The sequence below is a fragment of the Anas platyrhynchos genome, chromosome 16 (assembly GCF_047663525.1).
Source record: "Anas platyrhynchos isolate ZD024472 breed Pekin duck chromosome 16, IASCAAS_PekinDuck_T2T, whole genome shotgun sequence".
Classification (NCBI taxonomy): Eukaryota; Metazoa; Chordata; class Aves; order Anseriformes; family Anatidae; genus Anas; species Anas platyrhynchos.
The window spans coordinates 8,177,231-8,192,712 of record NC_092602.1 but is presented as its reverse complement, the minus strand read 5'-3'; the positions used below and the strand labels follow the sequence as shown (position 1 = coordinate 8,192,712).

General features: G+C 40.2%; 1 protein-coding gene across 9 annotated transcripts in view; it reads right to left on the bottom strand.

Annotated features, from left to right (window-relative positions):
- SFI1 (SFI1 centrin binding protein) overlaps window positions 1-15,458 on the bottom strand; it is a 34,995-nt gene extending 19,537 nt beyond the window's left edge. The window contains exons 1-13 of one of the 9 annotated variants that reach the window (XM_072024172.1): window positions 15,330-15,458; window positions 13,719-13,802; window positions 11,860-12,036; window positions 10,789-10,860; window positions 8,649-8,756; window positions 8,234-8,328; window positions 6,847-6,964; window positions 6,498-6,600; window positions 5,915-6,071; window positions 4,996-5,157; window positions 4,416-4,486; window positions 3,911-4,003; window positions 3,428-3,525 (exon numbers count right to left, since the gene is read on the bottom strand). In XM_072024172.1, the coding sequence (XP_071880273.1) occupies window positions 3,428-3,525; window positions 3,911-4,003; window positions 4,416-4,486; window positions 4,996-5,157; window positions 5,915-6,071; window positions 6,498-6,600; window positions 6,847-6,964; window positions 8,234-8,328; window positions 8,649-8,756; window positions 10,789-10,860; window positions 11,860-12,036; window positions 13,719-13,738 (1,274 nt within the window). In that variant the 5' untranslated portion in view covers window positions 13,739-13,802; window positions 15,330-15,458. Of the gene's footprint in view, window positions 1-3,427; window positions 3,526-3,910; window positions 4,004-4,415; window positions 4,487-4,995; window positions 5,158-5,914; window positions 6,072-6,497; window positions 6,601-6,846; window positions 6,965-8,233; window positions 8,329-8,648; window positions 8,854-10,788; window positions 10,861-11,242; window positions 11,316-11,859; window positions 12,037-13,718; window positions 13,803-13,978; window positions 14,014-14,430; window positions 15,028-15,052; window positions 15,241-15,329 lie in introns of those variants that run through there. The other 8 variants (XM_072024171.1, XM_027469700.3, XM_072024173.1 and 5 more) reach the window with 8 other exon arrangements.
- Window positions 15,459-15,482: the final 24 nt, after the last annotated feature.

Here is a 15,482-nt window from a genome sequence, read left to right as displayed (position 1 = left end):
TTAGTAGGTGGCTATTACAAGTCATTTCAAATTTATAGTAAACAACATGAGTTAAGTGAGTCTTTCTGGAGGGTACAGGTAGCTGCCAACAAGAGCATCTTTGATCAGCAGACGGTCACAAATCTCAATTGATGGCTCTTCTGGGGTATCTCCTGATCACCAGATGCAGCAGCTGGGGCACTGACATATGAAACTGCACATATGTGCGTCAGAGATCAACAGGGAAGTTGAGTTCTGGCAAACTGTCATGAAAGTTTTACTTAGATCTGGTTGGAAAGCAGCTCCACACATATGAACAAGGAACACACTTCTTACAATTGTATGTTCAGGAAATAAGACTTCATTTATACTCTTCTAAAGAGAAAAGATTGCATGCAAAAACATTTCTGGCTTACGGAATCAAGGTACAGCTACAGAATCGATGAAACCTTTGAACCAGGTATTTATTCATCCTCTTCCTGATGAGAGGCATAAATTACAGTGCAGTAATTTCATGCTACAACTCATTTTCACAGAGCTTATCCTCCTGGGACTTTCAGCCTTCTCTCTCTCCTTGTCTGCAGAAGATAAGCTAACACACCACTGCTGCACTCTAACACAGGGTGGAAAAATTCCCACTTGCTTGCAGAAATGCACTCCAAACCTACTTGTTACTCTCACAAAAAGCAAGCCGATATCCAATGAAAACCAAGCTTCCTACAGCTTGTTTTTCAGTTGTGAAACCAGGCTTCTGACAGAAACACAGCAATCTAAAACAGAGGATGTGACTGTCCTCTGCAAATGAAAGCTGTAAGCTCCCAAGTCTACTAGGAAACAGGATTCAATGCTAAAAGAACATTTTTCCCCTCCCAGTTTATGCAGGAAAGTGTCCAAGGAGTAGATTCATTCTAAGACTGTTTCCAAACATAAACATTCCAAGAAAAGAAAAAAACTTAGTTTTCTAATACAGAAAATGAGAGATAGGGTTTAATTGCACGAGAAGTTGGGACCCTAACTGAAGGGTTAGGGCTGAATCCAAGGCTAAGAATACAAGCCAAGGTAAGGTCTTTAAGGAGTCCCAGAAAAGATTAACATTTCTTTCTCTCCATCAGTATTTCCATCCCCCTCCGATTTCCACAATGAACAAATGCACAATCTTATAATTGCTGGGCATGTCTGAGGCTCCATAAACGTAATCAGTAAGATAAATCATTACCCTGAGACAAAGGCTAATGGCTGAATTTTAAAGAGGTGATGAGAACCTATGGCATCCGTTTACTTCAATAGACAGCAGAATCAACAAGCAACTCTGAAGCTGCAGTGTGAAATTACTGGGAATCTTCCTAACTTAAACTGGAGTAACTCTAGGAATTGTAACTGATTTATTTTGGCGCAAGACCAAACTTGTGAAACAATCAATATCATCATTGTGAGTTTGGGTTCTATTCCTATGAGTATCACGCTGGTCTTGGAGCCAAAATTGAAGTTTACAGATACATCTTGTTTGTTTCATATTGAATCTAACTGCACATACTGCAACTGACTGTAAGGTAGGTAACCAGAGTAATATTTCTTCAGTGACCTCTGAACAAAACCGAAGTGATCCTGAAGTCAAGACATCAAGAAATCATTTTTCCACAAATTAAGAACAAGCAGCTAAGACTCCTGAAGAACTCTTTACACGGAGCATTTCTATTTTCATCAGGCAACCTAAGTGAATCTTATAAAACTTATAAGTCTTATAAAGACTTATAAATGAGTCTTTATTAAAGACTCATTGAAGCAGCCCAAAACACCATCCATAACAAACTAATTTCATAAGAACAATCCTAAATCTGTGTGGAAGAACAGTAACACTTTTTTCATCTCTCTCCAGTGTTGTTCACGGCTCTTAAACTACTTCCATGCCTGAAAGGGTGCCAAGATTTTATTCCCCAAATGTCTATTAGTTTTGACTTACTGTCTCTAAAGAGGTGCAAACCAGCCTGACTCCTTTTCTGAAAATTTCCACAGTCTCTGTTTCCTAAGGGATTTAGAACAACACTATCTCAAATAAATAACCCTAGTCAGTTCAGAATAGATTACACACATTTGCCTTTATGGGTTTGGTTCTAACATTGAAAATGCATTGATGACTTCTCTCACAGAAGAAAATACAAAATAATCTGTCTCATTAATGTATGATGACACAAGTAGCTTGTAATCATTTACTTTGGATACACTCATGTAATCCAGTGCTATTCATAGGGATTATGAACACTGCTATGTTCATGAACTGTAAGAGAGGTCCTGAAATCAAAACCAAAACTGCATTGGGTAAAAAGACAATGCCTAGTGATCAGTTATTCCAGCAAAGAAGAATTAGAAGAAAGCATCCGAGTAGTTGCTAAAGAAAATAAGAATTAAAAAGCACAAAAAATATAAAAATGCACAAAAAAATATAAAAGCTACACTTCACCAACAACAGACCAGCAGAAAATCATTTTTCTATTTTCTTCAATAGACTGAATTGCAGAACTATTTGTAATTTCAGTCCTTTTAACCTTTCCTGCCCAAAACCAAGCCAAATTATGGGCAACACTGCTATCCACTCCAAGTTAGACACCAAGCTTCACTCTGAATCTTGCAACTGAAGAGGCTACTTTGAAGCAGTCTAACTGTCTCTCTTAATCAAGGAAGTTTTACAACTCTCAACCAACCCTGCTGGGAGGATTAGAAGAAATGAGATAGAGATTTCATGGTGTGGAAGATTCTGATTAGGCTGCAACGTAGTTCTCTGAACTGTAGAAAAATCAAATGTCTTTTTGAACATGAGGTGTGCTAAACAGATAAAAGAACAACAGATAAAGAACGTCACCTATAAGCATGCATGGCACAGCAAGGTTTCTCTTCATTCCCTTATTACCCTGAACCTCATTTAAACCAAGCAAATCTATGTGGTTTATTGCACTAACATGCTCACTTGGGGATATCTCAATAGGTTTCATTTGTTTGAGAGCAACACCACAATACTGTGGTTGAAATGTTTTCAGTTTCAGCTCTAGCTTCAGGATCTGTGCACTATACAAGACAGCATGCTGCACTGAGTAGCACAGACCTGTCTGGTAAAGATCTTGCTCTCCCCTGCTAAGCTGAATCAAAAATCAGAAAATCTCCCAAAATAAAGTGGCAGCAAGAATTTTGAGCTCTGACTACCTACTGCTCTTACCAGGACAACTTCCAGTTTTTGTATTCAGTATCAAGAGTCTCATAGCTAGGCTTATTCCATCTCCCCCTCACACTTCACAGAGGGGCAGGAGCTATCAACTGTCTATTATTCACAGAAAACATGAGAGCAATTTGCATCAAGAAGATCATGCTCCTAAAGGTATTAGCAGATTTTAAAACTGAACCAAAGGCTCACAAATCCCACAATTATATAAACTTATATGAATATTTCTCTGCATACCTGTAACGTGCATGAGCCAAGGATGTTAAGGCCTGCTGTTGTTCTTCCTCCTTCTCTTCCAAACGGGACTTCCAGAGGTTCCAGAACTTCTGCAGCACCTGAAACGGAGCAACAAAGATATGAAAAACAGAGCTATAAAAGGAAGGAGAAGAATGCAAAGAGAGATTAAGTGTCCTATTAAAACTGCATGCAGTGGGCAACCATTGTTGCAGCAGGCTGCACTGTCCCATAACACAAACTTCGTCTATGACCTGCTATAATTTGTTCTGGCAAAATAAAAAGTCACGATAAACATTAAAATCACAAAACTAAAATAACATACCAAAGATGGCCAGTTGATTTAGGCAAGAGATTTTCTGTGGCTATTAGCATTTAGAAACAAAGCCACTATTTTAACAAGAAATATTTTGTAGCTGGAAGTAGACACCAATAGGACAGCTCAGGAAAAACTCTGACACAAGAAGTGCACAAAGTCAAACTCACTGTAATCTGATACTGACGGTATGACAGATTTTTTCTCATTTGCTGAAGACGAGTGTTCATAACATTCTGCTGAAGACCCTTAAACCCAAGTTTCTGTAATAGAAAGAAATGTACACAACTTTCACAAAATCCAAGTCAGCAAGCACTCATCAGTTTAGAACTGGCTACATATCACAACCTACATTTGATGCTACTCCTTACAATATCTAAAATTTAGCATCTTATCATCAACAAAACCATGCATCTCCTCTCACAAGTCATCGCTTCTCCAAAATTCCCCTCCACATTCCCAGGGTTTTACTGTGAGGCAACTAACTTCCTATCTGGATTCAACTGGCATTCTGTAACATCTGGAATTTGGAAACCTGTTTTGGAAACTCACCATGGCAAAAACATCCCCCACTTAACACCCGTGCACCATTGTTAGTGTTCATGGCACAATGCCAGTCACAAGTATTTGAATTCTCTCCACAACCTCTTCCACGTGACGTAACAGTGCTCTTACCAGCAGATGATGCCTGTGATGTTTTTCAGCCAGCTCCCACTGCTGGGTCTCTTCCACACACAGTACAACATCTGTTACTGAGTTAAAGCATCTTTTACACAAACACACATCCTGATAAATATACAACCTCCTCCCACAGAATGGAACTACATCTTCATCTAAATGTACTTCAACATTTGAATTTCCTGCACTGTTATTTGTAGGGAGATATTTTGATTACAGTCAAGTTTTAGATTTTGCAGGCTTAACACAACACATTTCTGATTCACTGTTCTGTAGTAGCCAACAGGACAGCTCAAGAAAAATTCTGACACAAGAACAGTATAAAAATCAATCTCATTGTAACTTATGCTGTCAGTATGACAGATTTTTTTCATATGCAGGCAGATTTTTCTCTTGCAGGCACTTAGCTATCAAAAGGCTAACATACTATGATTGCAAGTTTTATTAATTGTTAATAGAGCCTTACATACATCCTTCTAATGATATGTTTGTTACCTGTGCTACTGTATGATATTCCGGCTTATTAACCAGATCCTCCCACTGCAGTAATGCTAGCAACTCAATAGAAAATGGATACAATGCTTCCAGTGTGCAAAAGCTCTCCATAATGCAATCCTCGCTGATAGTTTTTCTATCTCCTTTTGTTGAGCATGTGCTCTTCTCCTGCACTCCCATGACTGCCGCCAATTTGAGAAACACTGACGGATTATCCTGCCTTGGTGATGCTCTTGAGCTAGCTCTAGAAAACAAACACACAAATTACTCGTGAATTATCATGTCCTGGACTAATTTATTTCAGGTTCCGAAGCAACAGAAGCTCCTAGCACTGGAAAACAGTGGTAAGAATTCAGTTAACACTCAGCTATGGACTACATTCTTCTTTTTGATCACAAAGGCGGTTTTAAAGCAGAAACACATAGTACTGATTCAAGAAGGGAAATGAGTTTCCCTTGATTTAACAAGTGCCACTGTGCAATACACAAGCTCACTTTTCAGCATTCTGCTGTTACTAGTGTCCTGATAGCCAAGCTGAAGTCTTTCCACTACCACTAATCAAAAGGCATTCACGCAAATGTCTGAACTTGTCCCAGTGATTTCAAGGGAGAAACAAAAGAACTGCTGTAATAATCTTTACCATCCTGTAGGAGCTGCGATTTGTCTGATTACGAAAAAAATCTTCACACAGATTAACTGATAATAGCCCCAAATATATCCTTCTCACACATCTTACAACATAATCTGCAATGTGCAAGTTTTCATCATGGGAACAGTAAAGCATTTTCTTCTAAATCACATGGAAAGGAGGTGATCTTCCTCACAGTTCAGTACAGAACCTCAGCTAGCCAGGTCTGTGGCAACGTACAGCTCAAGTTGGATCTCACCATCTGTTGGGACAGCAATAACAAGAAGCACCACGGTGTCTCCTAGAATAAACACTGCTCTGCCCTAAGCAAGGGGGCTGAGCTATTCTGCCCTAAGTCACCATTTTCACTCACCGTTCTGACATTTCTTTGCTCTGTGAAGTTCTAAGTACCCCAGCCATGCTTTCATGCTTTTCTTCAATTCCACGTGCAGATGGTGAGTTACTGCCTTAGTCTCCTTCTGCTTGTCACTCTGGATGTATAAATAGAGCTCTCGCCACTGCAACCAAGCCTGACAGGACAATTGAGGGAGGCCAGCAAGGGGGGAGAGAGGAACAGACAACATTAGAGAAGTAGAACAAAGAACTCTCCATAAGTACAAGAGTGGAAGCCGTGAGCAATGAGGTTACCCAAGTAAACCATTTCCCAAGTAAACCATTCTTTAGGAGGCTGATTTTATATCCTCACGTTCCTCCTACATTTATAGGCTGCTCTCTCACTCCAATCCATTCAAACACCCAAAGCAGCATCAGTGTAGAAAAGGTAGAGACACAAAGAATTTCCATAGCAAACATTTTTCCTTTTTTTTGTTTGATGCTTTCACACTTTTCCCATTAGAAATCCTTTTTTTTTTTTTAATTGATCTGCAATGTATTAGTCACATCTGTGTGCAATTTAAACATTAGAAATGGTAGCAGCAGGAGTTACTAGGACTTACTCGAAACTGTAGGCTCTGGGCCCAATGCTGCAGAGCCAAAACGTTCATTTTACGTCCAGCATGGTTCTGATAGCATCGTCTTCTCCACACTGCCCATGATATGCTGCCAAAGCAATGTTACAGACATTCAATAGAAGGTTCCATAGTTTTATGCAAGAAAACACCTTGCTCTCACTGGAAAAGGTATGAATAACCACCCTTTAAATTCACGGTTTATAGGCATACTGGAAGAATTCAAGTAAAAATCAAACATGAAACAAAGCCACTGTAGGAAAAGATCACAGAACATGAGTTAAAAAACACAGCCTTGTGGTCAGTGCCTCCCTGCCTGTTTCCATTCCATTCTTACCGCAAACAGCTTCTTTCCCTGAATGCCAGTGCCACAGTGTGCATACTTTGTTTTGTCCTTTGAACATCAACATAAATCAGCCAATGCTGCCAGGTCCTGAGTAGCTTTTGCTTCTTTGCTGTGCATAACAAAAAATGACAGCATCTTGAGTTCATGCAACAATCTGGCATTTTTAAGCACCCCATAACACCATCTGCTGCCGAGCTCCAGTCCCCGCAGCCTGCAGTGACACCACGTGGGAAACCCTAAAATGACAGCCACCAGAGCTAGCCACAACCATCCAACCTCGGCAAAGGGAGTCAAATGGACAAGAAAGATCTCTGAAACATCAATAGGATCATGCCACATGTTCAGAGCAGTGTGAATTATCAGAGTACGGCATTGTTTTATCTTTGGTTCTGACAGGATGTATAATTGGATAACAATACTCAGCATAACAATCTTCTTAAATAAGAATTGCAGGATTCTCTTTGGTTAGTTCAAAAAAAAATTCATCAGTAACTTTTCAAGCTATTCCCACATCACAGAGAACTCAACCAGAAACAAGCCAAGTTTGTTTAGCAAGCCAGTCACACACCTAAATCAGAAGTGTCACGAATTCCAACTTACAACATCATCCAGTGCACTGCCCTGCCTCATATAAGTCTGGCTTGTCAGAACTGATATCAGTGAAGCAAAGTTATTAGAAATGATCGAAAATGTCACTGATTTTATACTACTTCAAATTTATCCCTCAAAAAATATTTTTATTTGGAAAATTTCTTTGTGATCTGGTAAATCAAGTTTTGACCTGTCTTTAAACAGATCACTTTTCAATCATTTTGACTAAGTAACACACAGCTGCTTCTGTAATTACATTAGTCTAGAAAGTCCATCAGTTTGTTTCCAAAATGCCAGAACACATAATATTCCAATATTAGCATTCATATGCAAAGAGACCAGTTAATTTATTTTGTAAATCAACACAGAACAAAATCATGGTATCATGTTTAAAAGGGAGTCATCTTCCCTTTCATGGAAATTGATATTCCCTGAAACTTAAGGAAGTTGCAACCAGTATAGGCAACTTCACCAGCAGGACAAATCCAACGCAGAAGAAAGGAGCTACATAAGACTATGACCACTTCAAAAGCTTGGGCTTCTTTTCAACTACATGGCAGAAGCTGGAAAGAATAGCAAATACAGGTAAAATATGTGTGGCTAAGTTTATAACATGAGGAATAAGGATCTGATCTCTATAGGCACAGTTGATGGAGAATTCCAATCCAGTTCCAGTTAAATGCACAGACATATGGAAGGGACAGAGATTCTGTGCAAACATTTCCCTTGGAAACTCCTACCTCAGCAAGTCCCCAAATAAAGGTAGTTACCTCCCTTCTACACTTACCATGAGACTCTGCAACATAGTATTTCATCCTCTTTTGCTGTTGCTGGCACACATAAGCTCTCCAAGCTTTGAATATCAAATTGTGGAGTAACTGCCTGAAAAATATTTAAAAAAAAAGCCATTTGATGTAACAGCTACCAATGCCTAGAAGAAGGATCCTTTTAAGTTCAGCTGCACTCTAAAGATACGCTGGATAAGAAACATGTACTGCATCCTAAGAAAAAAAGGGGAGGGGAGAGAGAGAGAGAAAAATATTTAAAAAAAAAAAAAAAAAAACAGTTAAGACATTGCTCTTGACCTAGAGCTGTCATTTTACTACATTAATTGTTCATTGGTATTAACAGCTTCTTTAGAACCTAAGGAAAATTTCTCATATAGCTAGATACACTCAGTAACAGAAAGCAATTTCACAAACCTGTAGTGGTTGTCAGCTCTGAGGATCAACTTCCTTTCTCTGCAAACAGGCCACCACTCCTTCCATACTCTGAATGTTTTTTGAAGAATCTTCTGATCATAAAAGCATCTAGGCAGGTGAAAGATTTGGACATGGGAAACTTCAAACACATTTCCAGGTTGACCACAAATAAGTTCAATGCAGATTTTCATTTTGTCTGATTAGCCTAAGAGCATGTAATTGCGTGTTACTCTACTGTTACACCCTATTCCAAGGCTCTTTAAGTATGACAAGAAGCAATCAGTTCATTGGCTCTAAATACTAAACTATGCAAATATTTTCCTTGCCAATTTTGGTCTCAGTTATTTTAGCATAAAATATTTTACATATCAAAATAAATACCAAAAGCTGCTTGCAGATTTTATAATGTTTTAATATTTCCATTGTGTTCTTAGAAGCAGCATACTGATCTCAAGTCATCCTGAATTTAACATCTTCCCAAAGAACACTCAAATAAGCTTAAAAACTACTTCATGAAGTTGCACATTATCCATGCCAAAAATGAAGCTGTTTATCTGTTTGTTTACCTTCTCCTTCTGCATGGAAGCTAACACACAAAATGGATTTGCAAGTCACATATGGCCTCCAAATCCTTTGAACCCCAGAAGAACAGCCTCCACTTCTACACCCAAATTTAATTCCCAAACCTGACCAGGTAAGAAGTGATGCTACATTTCAAGTGAACTGTGAACAACTAAACATTCAGGTAGAAGAGAATCAATATGATGGAATTAGGATTTTGATCACTTATAGGATAAAATTCTCTTTAACTAAAAATAAGGGTCCTCATCTATTATTCAAGCAATTCACTTTCTTACTTTTAAATATTCTCTGAAACATTTTTCCTTCGGTCAAAACAACCTGACCAACATTTTACAACGTGGAAGTCTCATCAGCTGGAATATGAATGCTTTCCAAAATTTCCTCAATTGTTTGTATTTTGGATGGAGCGAAGGAAAATGGAAGAACCCACGAAACACACAAGCTAACAAACAAAAAGCATACAAGAAGCCCAGACTAACTTCATGAAATTGGTTTCGCCTATAATATCAACAGGATTAGGTCCAGAATACCTTGATGTTTGTCAGTGAAACACACACAAATCCTCTCACAAGTTGCAATTCATAGCTACCTACCCCAAGTTGCTAAGTCATTCCAAGCACTTAAGCAGGAAAAAAAAAAAAGAAAAAGAAAAAGAAAAAGAAGACAGAAAAGAAAAGAATAAGCTATACATTTATTTTTTACTCAGTGCACTAATAGAACATTGTAAATAAAAGCTGTGGAGAAGGCAACTCCTGATTCTAAAAAGGCAATTAATTATCACTTATATTCCTTTCCGAACTTTAGAAAATATATTTCCACTCATTCTAAAAAAAAAAAAATGCCATGAATTTACACAGCGGAAGCAAGTAATGCAAATTCAGTATAAGGGATACTAACTAAGGCAGACACAGCCAGAATACTTTTAACAGAGTACAATGAAACTGGGCAACAAAGGGTCTGATCTTACTCCGACTGAAACAAATGCAGGTCTTTCCACTGGTAACTGCCTTAGTTCCCAAGGGAGTGGTAAAACAAGAATGAACATGCAAATTAAAACTAAAGCAGAAAAGAGTATCAAAGTGTTGATTTTTAGTAGCTGTACACTAACAACAAAAATGAATCATCTGCCACAGGTATTTTGAAGTCAGATGCAAAGCACGGCAAAACATATACAGTTAAACACATTAAGAACAACACTGCAAACAGTGAAATGAACTGAAGATCAAGATCTATTTGTGTTCCAGATTATTTATAAATTTGAAAAATCATTACATTCAAAGCATGTGTCACATTCATACCCTATCATTTGTATGCACATACAGTTCAACTTCATCAAGACAACTGCAGGTCCTCTGAAAAGAGTTAGTGAAATTTAACCACAATTATTAAAACAAACAAACAAAAACAGGAGCAAGAGGAGTATTCAAAGGAAACCTTCAAATGACACACAAAAGACACCCAAGGATTTTCTTGACAGCCACAAGTCTCTTAACCCAATGTTACATTACTAAACCATACCAAAAAAAAAACACATCTAAATTTCTGGAACTTCATCTACCTTGCACTGGAAGGAAGAACTTGTCCAAATGTCTTTTTTGTCCACAGGTAAAAGAACTTCCTTTCTAGGTATCTGGAATATAAGAAAAGTTTAGCATCCTTGGACTCTACCACCGTTAACTCACAGGCAACAGTAAAAACACAAACTTTTATGATAGTTTCAGTAATAACACTAAGGGTCTGACTTTACAGAGATCAAATGCATATACAAAATATCTACATCATGAAGTTAGTACCTTTAACAAACATAATGAGGTCAGTGACACACTTGCCTAGGAAACCTAGGCTGACAAGTTATTTTCAAGCAGCCCAGTTACACTCAGTGATACTGAATAGCAGCCTGCCGATTAACTGGGCTGCCTTTTTCCTGATTAGGAGAGGTAATGCTACTATTTCTCTGGTTAACCAGCCCTGTCAGACACATTTCCAGAATAGTGGGCCAATCTAATGTTTACCCCTGAAACAGGGAGATGTTCCTTCTTTCCACCTCCCCCACAGCAGTTCTGCTTCTCCAGATGCCTGTTCAGCTCACTCATTTAGGACTGTGATACTATCACTCTTTTTTTTTTTTTTTTCTCAAATGGATTTAAGAGTTAATTGCTTCACAGATGGCCCCCATAAGCATGAAAGCTGACACAGGGATTAAAGCATGCAGCCATGAAGAGGGCCTCCCTCTTTCAGCAAGCCTGAGCTGCTACATCAACTCCATTTGTTCAACAAAGTACTAGGCTTTTGATCTCCAAACAATTACCATCCCATCTGTGTCAAGATTCCTTCAACAAACAAATATAAAGAAACACAAGAGGAGAGCAGGACCAAGTTATTATACCTTGCAGTCCTCTAATAACACACAATGTTAGGTGGTCATTGTTTACATTAGAAAATCAAAAATGTAGGAAATCTGAGCTAATACATGTCCTCACATTACCACAAGACATCTTCAAAACTGCCTGACAGACCTGTGAATAAAACCTTTGTCTTAGCATTCACTTGTACTACTAAACCCATACTTCTTCAATTGTGACCTCCACCCCTGCTCCGTTCAGTTAAAGGTATGTAATGTACTTATCACCTGATCTGGAATTCTTTTAACCTTCTTCCTTGATTCCAGGTATACCCAGCTTGATGCAGACAGTAATGACCTCTGTCCTGAAACTGTCCAGAATGCTGGGAAGCAACAGATTGCCCAACTGCGTGTATTTCAGGCCTAGGTAGTGGTTGGATTTCATGCACCTCAAGGCATTTTAATCTTAAAGAAAATGAAGAAATATTTTGTATAAAGCTATATTAACTTAATTATTTCAATATATTAATTTGTTGAAATTTTTATAATCGCATATAGAAGTTACACAATGTTAAAATATATTTATTGTCTCTGTCAGGCATTTTTCACTATCTTTATCTGTGGAACGTTAAGGCCATCTACCCAGGATGAGCAATAAGACAAATCAGTGTAATCAAGATAGAGACAATTCCTTTCTCCTCTGAAATTGAAATGAAAAGGTACTAAAACACATTTGCGCTTTCTCTCCCATGTGTGTATACAATAAAAATTAAGGCCTTTGCAGAAAGTTTTGAATGTGTTTTTCTGCCTTATTCTTGAGCATACGAAGCTTTTCTGTCTACACCAAAAAGAACATCTTGAGGACTAGGGAACTGAAGTGAGAACTTCTCAATGATCGTTTTAACTGGAAATTGACTTATATGTACTGCACTTTTACTAGGAGCTCTTTCCTAGCCTTGCTTATATTTGAACTAAAGGTGTTTATTCTTTAAAAAAAAATCCTTCCCATTTTCACAAATCCATCCTTAAAAAAGCAAAATAAAGCATATTTACCCATCATAGTTTACTTTCACATGTACTTCTGATCTGAAAAATAACTTATGTTTTTATGAATTCTAAGTATTTTGACTTCACAAATTCCTGAAAACAAGAATAATAAAAAAATCTAACCAGATAAAACTTGCTGGACCAGTTGTATTGAAGCTTCTTTCCCAAAACAAATACTGCCACCACCCTGAAAATTTGCACATTAGAACCACAAACACATTCTTGAATTCCATAACAGGCAACAGAATAGAACAGTCTCAAATCTCACCCTAGTAACTGCCTGAACTGAGCTAGAAAAAACATGGCTACAGTCAGAAAAAAAAAAAAATCTTGTTTCCGTGAAGTTATTGGAACAATCTACACTAATAAGTTTCAGGAATTCAACAGAACAACTATTCACAGCATGAAGAATAAATCACTGAAAACAAACAAACAACTCAGTTTCCTACAGTTTACTAGTTAAAACCGCCTAGGAGGAAACAATATTTTTGCCTTGTTCCACCCAGCTGCAAGGAGATAAAACAAAACCAACAAAAGAAAGTGACCTATATTTTTCAAGAGACAGAAGTCCTTCTGCTCCTATAAAATACTGTTTGAATATTTTCTGAAAGAGTAGGCCCCATCCAGGAAGACAAAAGAATTCTCTGCACGTAAAGATGTGCAGTAAAGGCAACTGTATGCACCTTGAAGAAAAGGGTTTAAGGCTTTTGTAAAATTATGTTAAGTAGTTTTCAGCCTAAGGTTTCGTACATGTCTGTTAGGTCCAATTACCTCTAAAACCTTCTAAACTGTTCCAAAGGCAAGTAATCAAGTTTTGATAAAACATGTAGAAGTTTTGTATTAAAGTCTAAGGATCAAGGAAGATTTCTTTTTATACTATAGTGTTATGATAACATAAACCCCCACAGAGTCATCCTTTTGTTTGTCTTTTGTTGTTGTTGTTGTTTGTTGAATTATTATTTATTTAGAAAAGGAACACGTTCTGGTTAATAACATTCCATGGAGACCATAACTTTCTGCTATCCCATGAAATGCATAGGATGTCGTTATTAAAAAAGTAGCCAAGGTCTTTAACAAGACAGCATCCTATTATTACTTACCTGCTTTGAGATTTCTCCATTTTGCTACAGTTCCAAGTCTGCAGTGAATAAATGCACTTGCTGCACTGGAATGTTGTTTATTAGCTTTGGACAGAAAAAAAAAATAGTTCGTGTTATTTGTGATGAATCCATCAGATGGATTTATGTCAAATGCACTCTGTGAAGCACAGGAATTCATTTCACCCAACCTGCATACAAATAGCATTGTGCATTTCTAGGTGTTTAACACAAAAAGCATCCATCCGCACAGCCTTGCTGACCTGAACGATAGCGTGCTGACACAGTCTGCTGGTGACAGGCACAATTGTTGGGATCCTAAACCACCAACTGTGCCTAGCTAAAGGTGGTAGAAAATGGAGATGACTGCAAGTTATGTTCCCCAATTTAGAACTACATCAATTGTCTAGGGGTAGAAAATTGGTACCTGCCCAAACTGATTTCTTGCTTTGTTTTTAAACTACTGGCCCTTGCCTACTGCCTTCAAAAAGATAAAAATTAAGAAAATGGCAAATTCCTGCCAGCTCCAGCAAAACCTTCTGTACACACAGCGCCTTACACCCGGCCAAAGGCCTCAGAAAAAGGACCGTGAGACCAACTGAGTTTATAACCACCCATCTACTTGCAAACATGAGATCCGCAATGTAAATTTCTACAAGCGAGGCTGGAGTTGTGACAGCAAAAAAAAAAAAAAAAACACCTCACTGCAGCCGACCTGAGCTCTAATGGACGAACCCCCTCAGAGGCAGCGAGCCAGACCCTAACGGCTCGATGCAGCTTGTGGCGGCACGCTGGAGAAGCAGGGGACCAGAACAACCTCCCTCAGTGCCCTGCGGGCCGGGCTCTCCCCTCACCACCGCCCTTTCCCCCTCAGGGCCGGGCTCCCCCCTCACGAGGGCCGCCTCAGAGCCCCGGGCGCGAGCCCGCCGAGTGGTGGCGGGGCGGGGCCTCAGGGCTAAGCCCCGCTCCCCACCACCAACAGGGGCCGCAGCGCCGCCCTCGGCAGCGCCCCCCAGCGGCGGAGGAGCGGTGCCCGCCTCGGACCCGCCGCCGCCGGGCGGGCACCGCGGGCAGCAGCCGGTGCCTGGCACACGCTTCCCCGCCTGTGGAGGCAGCGGGGGGGAACGTGGAGGCAGCTCGGTGACAGCCCGCCGCTACGAGAGTCCTGGAAGAGCAAAACCGAGGAACGTTTGTTTATTTCACTCCGCTTTGTAGCGCCCATGTTCGACCGGAGATCACAGGGAAGAATAAATAAATAAATAGATAGATAGATAAATAAATAAATAAATAAATATTCCACCGCCGCTTTTATCCACCGCAGCCCCGCTTTTATTCACCCGGCTCCGCGGGTCTGCGCCCCTCCTCTCGGCGGCCGGGGGCTGGCACCGGGGCTGACAGGGACGCGGGGCGCTGACTGACAGGGACCCGGAGCCGTGACTGACGGGGACCCGGTGCTGACGGAGCCCGGAGCCGCGTCTGCCTGACCGGCCCCGTCCCCGCTTCCCGCCCTCCCCTCACGCCGCAGCCCGGCCGCTGCCCGCCCCCCCCTCCCCGGGGCTGCCCTCCCTCAGCGCCTGCAGGCCCTCGGCGCTCCCCGCGGGCTCCCTCACGCACCGCAGCGGCCAAGCGGCGGCTGCCCGGCGGGGCTGGCGGCGAGGCACCGCACCGAGCGGCTTGGCGGCGCGGCCCCGCTCCTTTCAGCGCTTTTTTTTCCAGTCAGGCGCCGCGCGGGGGAGCCTCGCCGCCAGCCCGCGGCTCCGCGCCTGC